The 12,500-nt window shown below is 52.7% G+C and overlaps 2 protein-coding genes across 3 annotated transcripts; both read left to right on the top strand.

Annotated features, from left to right (window-relative positions):
- Positions 1-456: 456 nt before the first annotated feature.
- Positions 457-8,181, top strand: LOC101077077 (aminopeptidase N-like). The gene is given in 22 exon segments (XM_003978725.3): positions 457-884; positions 1,039-1,342; positions 1,457-1,599; positions 1,689-1,825; positions 2,265-2,391; positions 2,564-2,718; positions 2,885-2,998; positions 3,081-3,224; positions 3,295-3,360; positions 3,478-3,543; positions 3,632-3,801; positions 5,120-5,199; positions 5,318-5,445; positions 5,535-5,590; positions 5,832-5,979; positions 6,059-6,150; positions 6,459-6,566; positions 6,639-6,806; positions 6,889-7,029; positions 7,354-7,381; positions 7,383-7,436; positions 7,566-8,181. Coding segments are annotated over 22 exon segments (2,961 nt in total). The 5' UTR covers positions 457-511; the 3' UTR covers positions 7,725-8,181.
- A 234-nt stretch (positions 8,182-8,415) lies between these two features.
- Positions 8,416-11,920, top strand: LOC101077304 (aminopeptidase Ey-like). 2 transcript variants are annotated; one of them, XM_029832074.1, is made up of 5 exons: positions 8,416-8,601; positions 9,064-9,161; positions 9,288-9,406; positions 9,474-9,655; positions 9,942-10,087. In XM_029832074.1, the coding sequence occupies exons 1-5, from the start codon at positions 8,471-8,473 to the stop codon at positions 10,000-10,002; spliced, it is 591 nt and encodes a 196-aa protein (XP_029687934.1). In that variant the 5' UTR covers positions 8,416-8,470; the 3' UTR covers positions 10,003-10,087. The 2 variants fall into 2 exon arrangements, with proteins under 2 accessions (XP_029687934.1, XP_029687933.1); XM_029832073.1 differs by lacking the exons at positions 8,416-8,601; positions 9,064-9,161; positions 9,288-9,406 and adding exons at positions 10,185-10,321; positions 11,328-11,454; positions 11,645-11,920 and having other exon boundaries at positions 9,942-10,088.
- The last annotated feature ends 580 nt before the right edge of the window (positions 11,921-12,500 follow it).

Genomic DNA, 12,500 nt, shown 5'->3' with positions numbered 1-12,500 from the left:
AGCATGATGCTATGAATGAAAGCTCTCCTGGGTTAGGGTTAGGTTCAGGGTTAGGGTTAGGGTTAGGGTTAGCATGATGCTATGAATGAAAGCTCTCCTGGGTTAGGGTTAGGGTTAGGGTTAGGTTCAGGGTTAGGGTTAGGGTCGGGGTTAGGGTTAGGGTTAGCATGATGCTATGAATGAAAGCTCTCCTGGGTTAGGGTTAGGTTCAGGGTTAGGGTTAGGGTTAGCATGATGCTATAAATGAAAGCTCTCCTGGGTTAGGGTTAGGGTTAGGGTTAGGGTTAGGTTCAGGGTTAGGGTTAGGGTCGGGGTTAGGGTTAGGGTTAGCATGATGCTATGAATGAAAGCTCTCCTGGGTTAGGGTTAGGGTCAGGGTTAGGGTTAGCATGATGCTATGAATGAAAGCTCTCAAACGTGTCACTCATTGCATGTGAAGCCTGTGGGCGTCTTCTCCACGTGGTGGGGGGCAGATTTATGGTTCCGTGTTAATAAATTACACCTGGAGCAGATGGGAGGGAGGAGCCCTGAGCTGTGGCTCCATAAAGGCTTCACCTGCCCCAGCATCCCTGGTGTCTCCGTGAAGATGGGCAAAGGTTTCTACATCAGTAAACCCGTGGGGGTGCTGGCTGTCATCCTCGGGGCAGGGGCCGTGGCCACCATCATAGCTCTGTCTGTCGTCTACTCTCAGGAAAAAGAGAAGAACATCAATAATAACGTCTCTCCGACTAATGAAGCCACAACAGCGCCCGTCACCACAACTGCCCCCTCCAACGAACCATGGGACAAGTACCGGCTGCCCAAGAGCCTGGTTCCCCAGAGCTACAAGGTCACGCTGTGGCCCCGGCTCACCCCGGACGAGAACGGTCTTTACATCTTTAGTGGTAAGTCTGAGCTGTCGGACTCATTAACACTCGTTTTAAATGATTAATATTTCACCTCAGCTGATGAGAAGCGCTGCTTCTGAACTTCTGTTGGGTTCTTGGTTTGGTCCAAGAGGTGTATAGAAGCTGAGCTGTCTGTGGCCTCTGGTTACAGGTGAATCCACTGTGGAGTTTGAGTGTGTTGAGGACACCGACCTGATTCTCATTCATTCCAACAAGCTGAACTACAACGAACAACCCAACAAGCATCTGGCTCAGCTGACGGCGCTGGGTGGTGCTGACGCTCCGTCCATCACAGAGTCCAGGCTGGAGCCCGTGACCCAGTACATGGTCCTACGGCTGGGCGCTAACCTGGTGAAGGGCAGCAGATACAGTCTCCACACTGTATTTACAGGGGAGCTGGCTGACGACCTGGGGGGCTTCTACAGAAGCGAGTACGTCGAGGACGGCAAAACAAAGTACGTATGAAGACGCGACAGGTTCCCTAGGGTGCGGGTTCATTCTCAGTGACTCACCTGTGTACATAACCTGACCTGAAGAATGTTGTGCTGAACGTGAGCTGCCTGTTTCAGGGTGGTCGCCACCACGCAGATGCAACCCACCGATGCCAGGAAGGCGTTCCCCTGCTTCGATGAGCCGGCTCTCAAAGCCACCTTCAACATCACTCTGCTCCATGACAACAACACCGTGGCGCTCTCCAACGGCAGACAGCTGGGTGGGTTCCTCCGCGGCGTGGCCACGACGGAAGGACGCCATCGTGTGATGTGTGTGGTGTGTGTCTAAGGTGTGATGTCATCCCTCCAGAATCGGGACCCTTCCAACAGGACGATAAATGGATCCTCAGGACGGTTTTTGAGGAAACACCAAGAATGTCCACCTACCTGCTGGCCTTCATCGTCAGTGAATTTGACTACATCAACAACACCGTGGATGACGTCTTGGTAATTCAGCTCACTTTTTAGCGCTGCTGAATCTGGTCAATCAGTTTATGGAGCTCATCTAAGGTCCTTTTGGGCCGTCCTAGAGGCGCCTGTGGTTGAAGAATTGTTTTTTTTTACGATTTTTTACGATGATTCTTTTTACGATTGTTGCTGTGATCGATAATGATATTTACCATCTTAGCAGCACTTCTTTATGGCCACACATAACATGAGTAAAGTCCACGGAGAGACTCGGGCTAGTGAAGCGAGTCAGATGAACATTTGAGTCAGCGGCTTTTTCGCTGAGTCGGCCATCTTGGTTGTGTTCTAAACTGGTGGGAAACATGTTCTGGAGGAAGGAAAGTGCTGCGTCAGGATTCAGGAACCAGAGCTGCGGTGCAGGGAACACTGAGCGCTGCTCTGAGAACGTCCCCCTCACGTCTCTGTGTAACGTGTCCAGATCAGAATCTTCGCCCGGAAGTCTGCTATTGCTGCTAACCAGGGAGAATACGCCCTGAACAAGACGGGTCTGATCCTGCAGTTCTTTGAGGACTACTACAACATCAGCTACCCTCTGCTCAAATCTGGTGAGTAAACCACGACTGAAGCTATCCAAGAGCCAACAGGACCAGTGGGACCGCAGCACCACTCCACCACTCAAGATAATGAACCCAACAGCCACTCCCACAGGAGTGTTTGGGAGCTAATGCTAAAGCCCGGCGCTAACTCAGGCCTAACACCACCTCCATTCTCATGCAGATCAGATTGCGCTCCCAGACTTCAATGCTGGTGCCATGGAGAACTGGGGCCTGATCACCTACAGGGAGACTGCCCTGCTCTATGATCCCAGCTTCTCCTCCAACTCCAACAAGGAACGGGTGGCGACCATCATCGCCCATGAGCTGGCTCACATGGTACAGTTTTGGTTTTTGCTTTCCATTCCAGTGAAATGCTTTAGAGATGCTTTCAGCTCAGGAAAGAAATATTTGACCTTCACCGTCCTTGAGTTGAAGGACACGGTGAAGGTTATTGTCTGGTTCCTTCTGTGACCGCCATCATCCTCATCATTCTTCCCTTTAGTGGTTCGGTAATCTGGTCACCCTGGACTGGTGGAACGACCTGTGGCTGAACGAGGGCTTTGCGTCCTACGTGGAGTACCTGGGGGCGGATAAAGCTGAGCCCGACTGGAACGTGGTGAGAACCTCTCCCTCCCTCCCTCCTGCCATTGGAGGACAGAGAAACGGGCGCAGTCAGCATCACTTTTGTCCTTCAACAGAAAGATCTGATCGTTCTGAACGATGTCCACCGGGTGTTTGCCATTGATGCCCTGACCTCCTCACACCCCCTGTCCTCCAGAGAAGAGGACATCCAGAAGCCAGCACAGATCAGTGAGCTCTTTGATGCTATTTCTTACAGCAAGGTAAGGAAAACACACGTTGCCCCCTGATCCGCCCTCGCTGCGACTGTAACATGGAGAATCCTTCCTTCAGGGCGCGTCGGTTCTGAGGATGCTGTCGGATTTCTTAACTGAAGATGTCTTCAAAGCAGGACTCACGGTAGCGCTGCTCCTATCCTGGGTTCTGGTTCTGTGCCAGCCTGCAGGAGTTCTAACCCGAGACAATGACCCAACGTTTGGCCGCTGTAACTGAATGTTTCTGCTTTTGTCCCGACAGAGCTACTTAACTAAGTTTAAGTTTGGGAACGCCGTCTACACCGACCTGTGGGACCACCTCCAAATGGCACGTTCATCTAGAAGATGGAAATAGTTCACGTGAGCACGTTATGTGCAGCAACCGTGCTGAATGTCCCGTGTGCGTGTTTCTGCAGGCTGTGAACAGCAGCAGCCTCAGACTGAACAACTCAGTGGCTGAAATCATGAACACCTGGGTGCTGCAGATGGGCTTCCCTGTGGTCACCATCAACACCACCACTGGGCAGGTGTCCCAGGAGCACTTCCTGTTGGACCGAGACTCTGATGTCACGCCGTCTCCCCTCGGGTATGTGACACACACACACACACACGCACACACACACACACACACACGCACACACACACACACACACACACACACACACACACACACACACACACACACACCACACACAGCGGCCTCCTTTAGGGTGCCAGGGGCCTCCTTTAGGGTGCCAGGGGCCTCCTTTAGGGAGCCAGCAGCCTCCTTTAGGGTGCCAGGGGCCTCCTTTAGCCAGGGGCCTCCTTTAGGGTGCCAGCGGCCTCCTTTAGGGCGCCAGGGGCCTCCTTTAGGGTGCCAGCGGCCACCTTTAGGGTGCCAGGGGCCTCCTTTAGGGTGCCAGAGGCCTCCTTTAGGGTGCCAGAGGCCTCCTAGGAGGCTAGGGTGCCAGGGGCCTCCTTTAGGGTGCCAGCGGCCTCCTTTAGGGTGCCAGGGGCCTCCTTTAGGGTGCCAGGGGCCTCCTTTAGCCAGGGGCCTCCTTTAGGGCGCCAGCGGCCTCCTTTAGGGTGCCAGAGGCCTCCTTTAGGGTGCCAGAGGCCTCCTTTAGGGTGCCAGAGGCCTCCTAGGAGGCTAGGGTGCCAGGGGCCTCCTTTAGGGTGCCAGGGGCCTCCTTTAGGGTGCCAGCGGCCTCCTTTAGGGTGCCAGGGGCCACCTTTAGCCAGGGGCCTCCTTTAGGGTGCCAGGGGCCTCCTTTAGCCAGGGGCCTCCTTTAGGGTGCCAGGGGCCTCCTTTAGCCAGGGGTCTCCTTTAGGGTGCCAGGGGCCTCCTTTAGCCAGGGGCCTCCTTTAGGGCGCCAGCGGCCTCCTTTAGGGTGCCAGGGGCCTCCTTTAGGGTGCCAGGGGCCTCCTTTAGGGCGCCAGCGGCCTCCTTTAGGGTGCCAGGGGCCTCCTTTAGGGCGCCAGGGGCCTCCTTTAGCCAGGGGTCTCCTTTAGGGTGCCAGGGGCCTCCTTTAGCCAGGGGCCTCCTTTAGGGTGCCAGGGGCCTCCTTTAGGGTGCCAGGGGCCTCCTTTAGGGCGCCAGCGGCCTCCTTTAGGGTGCCAGGGGCCTCCTTTAGGGTGCCAGGGGCCTCCTTTAGCCAGGGGTCTCCTTTAGGGTGCCAGGGGCCTCCTTTAGCCAGGGGCCTCCTTTAGGGCGCCAGGGGTCTCCTTTAGGGTGCCAGGGGCCTCCTTTAGCCAGGGGCCTCCTTTAGGGCGCCAGCGGCCTCCTTTAGGGTGCCAGGGGCCTCCTTTAGGGTGCCAGGGGCCTCCTTTAGGGCGCCAGCGGCCTCCTTTAGGGTGCCAGGGGCCTCCTTTAGGGCGCCAGCGGCCTCCTTTTGCCTTAACGTGTCATTGCTGTTTGGTTCCAGTTATAAATGGATTGTTCCCATTAATTGGATGAAGAACGGGACGAAGCAGAGTGCAACTCAGTGGCTGCAGGACAAGTCAGGTGAGCTGTTTTATCTTGCAGCAGATGATCTGAGCCCTCTGTGCACGTCACTGATGTGCACGTCACTCATGTGCACGTCACTCATGTGCACGTCACTGATGTCACTGATCCTGTGCAGCCACGATCGATGCCATGAAGACCACTGAGTGGGTGCTGGCCAACAATAATGTGACTGGTTACTACAGAGTCAACTATGATGAGGCCAACTGGGAGAGGCTGCTGGCTGTTCTGGGCAGCAACCATGAGGTGAGACGTGACCGAGGCCCCGGCAGCTTGGGCCTCTCACACTCAAACAGAGTAGTTGGTGACTGGTGTGTTGCTGTGTCCTGTTGCAGCGCATTCCAGTGATCAACAGAGCCCAGCTGGTGGATGATGCCTTCAACCTTGCCAGGTGAGTCCCAGGCAACAACGTAGGGACACTAGGATGGAGTGAGTCCCAGTGGGACGTGAAAAGCCAGTCACAGACGTTCCGATCACCCTCTGACATCTGCCGGAGCTCCAGTAACATCCCATAGAATCATTGGGCCATAAGCCACTCGTTTCAGATCATTTTAGAAGGTGCTGGACATGTTCCTCAACGTTCTCGCCGGCAGGCTTGTTTAAGGCTGTCTGTGTTGGTTCCTCCCATTCAGAGCCAAAATCATCAGCACGGAGCTGGCTCTCAGAACCACCCTCTACCTGAAGAACGAGCGAGACTATATGCCCTGGGAGTCCGCCATCAACAACCTGGACTTCTTCTACCTCATGTTTGACCGCAGTGATGTTTATGGGCCCTTGCAGGTAGTTCAGAGAGCATTCAAAGGTTCCTCCCGGGGTTTGGTATCATCACCAATGCCGGTCCTTCATGTCTTCTCTTTAGGTTTATCTCAGGGAACAGGTCCGACCTCTGTTTGAGCACTACACAAACATCACCAGAAACTGGACAACGGTTCCAGTGGGCCACATGGACCAGTGAGTAGATACCGTCGATAGACGTTGGAGCTCTGACTCCTGCTTGCTATCGAAGCTTGAGTCCGTGTTGTGTCGCCCTCCTCCTTAAGTCTCCTTCCTAGTGGAGGCAGGCTTCAGAGCCATGACAGGAACTACAGACCCTTCGGGATGAACGGGGTTCCAAACCTGCCCCTCGGGCGGCAGTATGGCTGATCTAGTTGTGAAGCATTAAGATGCTATAAGAACAAAGGAGAGGCATTATCACCAGCGTGGTGGTGCTGTCCGATATGTTCCCAGTGTAGAACCCAAGGTGGATCCCTTGTCTCCAGGTACACTCAGGTGAACACGCTCAGCCTGGCTTGCAGGACAGGACTGGAGCAGTGCCAGGATTTGACCACCAGATGGTTCTCTGAGTGGATGAACGACAATACCAAATGGTAATAGAATGAAAGTCTTTAACGTGTACAGCAAACATCTGACGCCTGTCCACCCCTCCCTAAAACATTTAGGATTCACCCCAACCTGCGTCTCACCGTCTACTGCAATGCTATAGCAGCAGGGGGCGACAGAGAGTGGGACTTTGCCTGGGGGAAGTTTCAGAACAGCACCATCGCGTCTGAGGCTGAGAAACTGCGCTCTGCCCTGGCCTGCACCAAGCAGCCCTGGTTGCTCAACAGGTCCGACTCAGGACTCATCAGAACGTCTCACTGTCACCTCACACCATCACATGAATAAGTCTCTTCTGCTCCCATCTGTCAGATACCTGGAATACACTCTGGATCCACAGAAGATCCGGAAGCAGGACGCCACCTCCACCATCGTCTACATTGCTAATAACGTGGTTGGTCAGTCACTGGTCTGGGACTTTGTTCGGGCTCGGTGGTCTTACATCTTCACCCAGTGAGTCGGGCCTCCATCTGCTGTCTGTTCATCCAGAGCCGATAAAGCCAGAGGCTCAAGTCCAGTTGTCTCGTGTCAGATGCAGTAAAATCATCGTTTTACAGCCCAGTTTATCTTTACAGGCTCTCAGAGCCACTTTAGTCAGCACAAAGCTGCTCTGATCATGTCTGACCCCTCATTAACCTCACAGATTAACAAAGTAAAGGGCAAAAACAGGAGATCTGACACCAGTCGGTGCTACACACACCGAGGGGGCAGTTCTTCCGGGCCTCTTTAGCTTTTCTGGACCTTTGCAGCAGACTGAAAGTGCTTCTGCCCTCACAGGTACGGAGGTGGATCTTTCTCCTTTTCCCAACCTCATCAATGGAGTCACGAAGCGCTTCTCCACCGCCTTTGAGCTTCAGCAGGTTGGAAACTCGCTCCTGCCCAGCAGACAGAACCTCTGTGTGGTTCTGGTGCTGCTATTGTTCTGTGTTCCACCTGTGTCATTCTCATACTTTGTATTTAAAGGCCTTTTATCCTATCTTTGTCAACAGCTGCAGCAGTTCAGGGAGGACAATGCAGAGGTTGGGTTTGGTTCTGGGGCACTGGCCCTGAACCAGTCCATCGAGAGGACCGAGGCCAACATAAAGTGGATCTCAGAGAACAAGCCCAACGTCCTGCAGTGGCTGGAGCAGGAGACCAAAGCCTATTAGTGGCTCCCTTTGAAGCCTCGTTTCCCTTTAAGCTGCGAGTCTCTTCTCAACTTACACAAATAACAAGTTTGCCTTCGTTGTTGAAACTTCCCTTTTGAAATGTCAAAAACATGTTGATCCTCATTAGGTTCCCTCCTGAAGAGAAGGGTTTTGTAAAGCATGTAATTAAATATGAGGTGTAATTAAGTATTGATGCATGTTTTCACTGTTTCACTCAGTTTGTGTCTCCATCTGGCTCGTGATGCTCAAACGGGATGATTATGCACGTCTAACATTTATTTATTCTTTGGAGCATCAATAGTGGCTACTTTAATGAACCTTTTGGTCTGTAATAAAATCAAAGCCAGCTTTTAGACAGGTTGGTTATTGTGGTACCACTTGTGTCTGTCTGTGATCACACGCACAATCAGCCTGTAAATACTGCCGTCACACAATAAAGAAACTTTTGTACCCTGAATGCATCAGCTGTTTGTTCCAGCTGTTCCAGCTGTGCAACATGTGCTGTTCCACCTGTTCAGGCTGCTCTCGTGTGGACGCAAACTGATTTATAACAGCAGTAAAGAGCAATAACCTGTCAGCTTTAGTTCCTACTTCTCCTTTATCACCAGTTACAACTGCAGCATTCCCATGGGAGTGTGTGTGCCTGCATGCGTGTGTGTGTGTGTGTGCGTGTGTGTGTGTGTGCAGTTATATAATGTACAAACTCTGAAGCTCAGTTTAGCTCCAGCCAGCTCTGGTGTCGGACTATGGGGAAAGTTAGCAAGCTGTGCGTTGCCTCAGTGATGTTAGCATGTCTCTCCGTTGCTACCATCATCACGCTGTGGACTATTGCTCTGACGGGAGCAGATGCTGGTGATGAGACGGCTCCGTGGAACAGGTGAGAGCTTCTCTTCTGGGTTCAGACGGTATTGAAGTAACAGGAGCACTTAAAACGAAGTTGAGACACAAATTCCACACAACTTTGAAGCATCTGTCACTGCGAACCAGCAGCTCGTTTAGGTCCCTCAGAAAAGGGCTCCTGCTAAAATACACACAGTCACAGTGGTTCTGCTGCAGCAACATGGTTTCAACCCATTTTCAGGAATGTTGAGGAACCCCAAAGACTAGCGGGGCTGTTTTCCCTGCTGATCAAATGAGTTCCCGGGAATGTTGCCAGGAACGGAGTTTGGAGCGAGAGTTGGAGCCACAGTTCTGGTGAAACTCACCTCGTTGGCTGATGCTGAGCAGATCTTCTATGAGAACTTGTACCTTCATATTTAGACTAGGAAGGGATGCACAAATGTAAGATAACGAGCCCTTTATTTGTTCCTGTGGATGAGCAGCTTTCATTCCCTGCCAGGTACCGGCTCCCTGCCCAGCTGCTTCCTGAGTCCTACAACATCACGCTGTGGCCTCGTCTCCGTCCTCATCCCCTCACTGGCCTCTACGTCTTCACAGGTGATGCTCTTGGTGTTGACAGAATACCCAGAACGGTGAAGGTCTCTGCCTCCTCGGGCAGATCGATCCTTTCTGGATCCAATCCCATTCCATGAACGAATCCTGCTCTCTTCCTCTGCTGCTCAGGGAATTCCACTGTGACCTTTGAGTGTGTGACAGAAACAGATCTGCTGCTCCTCCATTCCAACAAGCTGAACTACACTGAGCTGGAGGACACACACATCGCCAGGATCACTCATTCAGGTACACACAGCTTCTCTCATCAGCCAGCCAGATGTTTCCCTCACATCTGGCTGTCTTGTGTCTCAGGTGGGGGGGGTTCTTTCCATCAGGTCCTCCTGGCTGCAGCCACAGACGCAGTATTTGGTTCTCCAGCTCAACAGTAAACTGAGAGCCGGACAGACGTATCAGCTGTACACGGAGTTCACTGGAGAACTCGCGGATGATTTGGTTGGCTTCTACCGGACTGAATATGAAGAGCAGGGAGCCAGGAAGTAAGTTCTTCATGTGATCCTTCATGTGACCCTGTTACAGAGCTGGGCAATCATCCTCCAGCTGCTCCCAATGACCCCCCAAGGGTGGGCGGAGAGCTGCTAGCCCTAACCCTGGAACCTGCACTCACCAGGATATTCTGAAAGGCCAGGCCAGCTAGCAGGAGCTTAGTTTAGCCTAAAGCTAAAGCAGCCCCGAACCAGCAATACCAGGATCTAACATAGAAACCCTGTTAAAGCTTTTCCTTTCAAACTGAGGGATAATCACATCCGGTTTTGTTGCCATTAGGATCGTTGCTGCAACTCAGATGCATCCAACACACGCCAGGAAAGACGTTCCCCTGCTTTGATGAGCCAGCACTGAAAGCAGTTTTTTCTACATCACTCGCATCCACCCGTCTGGAACCGTGGGCTCTATCAAACGGCCTGGAACAAGGTCCGTTCAGTCCTCAGCTCACACAGTGGATGAACATCCTGGCATTCAGGAGCACCCTTCAGAAACCTGCCACAGCTTGATGTTTGTGTCTTTCAGAGGTCCATAGCACCACTTTGGATGGAGAAGGTGTCACGGTCACCACATTTGAGCCCACCAAGCGAATGTCGACCTATTTACTGGCCTTCGTCGTGTGTGACTACGCAAACATCAGCACAAACCAAGGAGACACGCTGGTAACATCATTTTCGACATCACCTAAAGCTAAAGCTAACGCTAACTGCAGCAGCAGCAACAATCAGCCGCGCTACACCGACGGGGAACCATGAACGAGGCTTCAGCCTCACCACACAGCCCACAACAGACACAGGGCAGGTCCCAGATGATGCAGCTCATAGAAGAAAACACCAACATACCTGTTCACTCAATGACCCTGACCCTGACCCTGACCCTGACCCTGACCCCGACCCTGCCCCTGCCCCTGCCCCTGACCCCAACCCCGACCCTGACTCTAACCCTGACCCTGACTCTAACCCTGACTCTAACCCTGACTCTAACCCTGACCCTGACTCTAACCCTGACCCTGACCCTGACTCTAACCCTGACCCTAACCCTGACCCTGACCCTAACCCTGACCCCGACCCTGACTCTAACCCTGACCCTGACTCTAACCCTGACTCTAACCCTGACCCTGACCCTGACTCTAACCCTGACTCTAACCCCTGACCCTAACCCTGACCCTGACCCTAACCCTGACCCTGACCCCGACCCTGACCCCGACCCTGACCCTAACCCTAACCCTGACTCTAACCCTGACCCTGACCGTGACCCTGACTCTAACCCTAACCCTGACTGTAAACCCCTCAGGGGTTTGGAAGACCTCTTTAGGGGTCTTGGGTGTTGCTCTGGGGTGAATTTCCTGGACCTGGCAGGTGTTTTGTGATCAGATCCATTATGGACCTGATGAGCTGCTACCATCCTCTCCGATAGCTCCTATCAGCTCACATTTCAGAAAGTTTTGTTTGTTGTTTCATTAGTTCTAAAGTTCTTGACTAGTTGTTGAAGGTGAGTGAAGCAGCAAAGCTAGCTCATAGCTACCGGGGGCTGACACACACTCAATGATCCAACGTGGTTCTGAGTGCTTCTCTGAGTATCTGCTTCATTCAGTTTAAGCTAGGACAAGTCCTCACGTTTGTGAACTAGCTGAAACTAATCAGGAACACATCCATCTGGTCCCTTTAGATCCGGATCTGGGCTCGCAGGACGGCCATTGACCAAGGACAAGGAGATTATGCCCTCAAAGTAACAGGACCGATCCTGGACTTTCTCCAGTCCTACTACAACATCACCTACCCTTTAAACAAGTCAGGTGAGCCCACATTTCCCCCCTAAAGAGTTGGGTTAGGGTGGTGATCAGCTCAGCCCAGCGGGGGTGGATCATGGGTAAAATGCCCTAACCCTAACCCTAACCCCTAACCCTAACCCTAACCCTAACCCCTAACCCTAACCCTAACCCCTAACCCATGATCTTGACTATCTGCTCATTCTCTGCCTCCCAGACCAAATTGCTTTGCCAGACTTCTTCTTTGGTGCGATGGAGAACTGGGGTTTGGTGACGTACAGAGAAACCAAGCTTCTTTATCACGCTGAAACCTCCTCCATCAGAGACCAAGAGGCCACAGCCACCATCATCGCGCATGAACTCGCACACATGGTGACCTGATCCCAAACCTTTGGGCAGCACGTCGACGCCACTAACCCTAACCCACTAACCCTAACCTAACCCTAACCCTGACCCCCTAACCCTAACCCACTAAACCCACTAACCCGAACACCTAACCCTAACCCTAACCCTGACCCCCCTAACACCCACTATCCTAACACCACTAACCCGAACCCACTAACCCTAACCTAACCCTAACACCCACTAACCCTAACCCCACTAAACCCCACTAACCCTAACCCTAACCCTAACCCTGAACCCACTAACCCTAACCCACTAACCCTAACCCACTAACCCTAACCTAACCCTGACCCCCTAAACCCTGACCCACTAACCCTAACCACGTAAACCACTAACCCACTAACGCCTACTAACCCTAACCCTAACCCTGACCCCCTAACCCCACTAATCCTAAGAAAACCCCTAATCCTAATCCTACCACTAAACCCTAAATCCACTAACCACCCACTAACCCTAACCACTAACCCTAACCCACTAACCCACTAACCCTAACCCCTGACACCCCTAACCCCTAACCCACTAAACCTACCTAACCCTGACACCTTAACCTAACCCACTGAACCTAACCCTAACCCTAACCACTAAACCCTAACCTAACCCGACCCTAACCCTGACAACACCCCGAACCCTAACTAACCACTGACCCCTAACCCAACCCACTAACCCCTAAC

This window comes from Takifugu rubripes, unplaced genomic scaffold (genome assembly GCF_901000725.2).
Source record: "Takifugu rubripes unplaced genomic scaffold, fTakRub1.2, whole genome shotgun sequence".
NCBI lineage: Eukaryota > Metazoa > Chordata > Actinopteri > Tetraodontiformes > Tetraodontidae > Takifugu > Takifugu rubripes.
Note: the sequence above shows the minus strand (reverse complement) of the source record. Positions and strands in the feature narration are given on the sequence as shown.

What these genes read in the sequence shown, in the direction of transcription:
- LOC101077304 (XM_029832073.1), top strand. Translation starts at nt 9,604, where the DNA reads ATGATTTGGTTGGCTTCTACCGGACTGAATATGAAGAGCAGGGAGCCA. An exon ending in CAAACCAAGGAGACACGCTG is followed by an intron (nt 10,322 to 11,327) that starts GTAACATCATTT and finishes TGGTCCCTTTAG; the next exon opens with ATCCGGATCTGGGCTCGCAG. An exon ending in CTACCCTTTAAACAAGTCAG is followed by an intron (nt 11,455 to 11,644) that starts GTGAGCCCACAT and finishes TCTGCCTCCCAG; the next exon opens with ACCAAATTGCTTTGCCAGAC.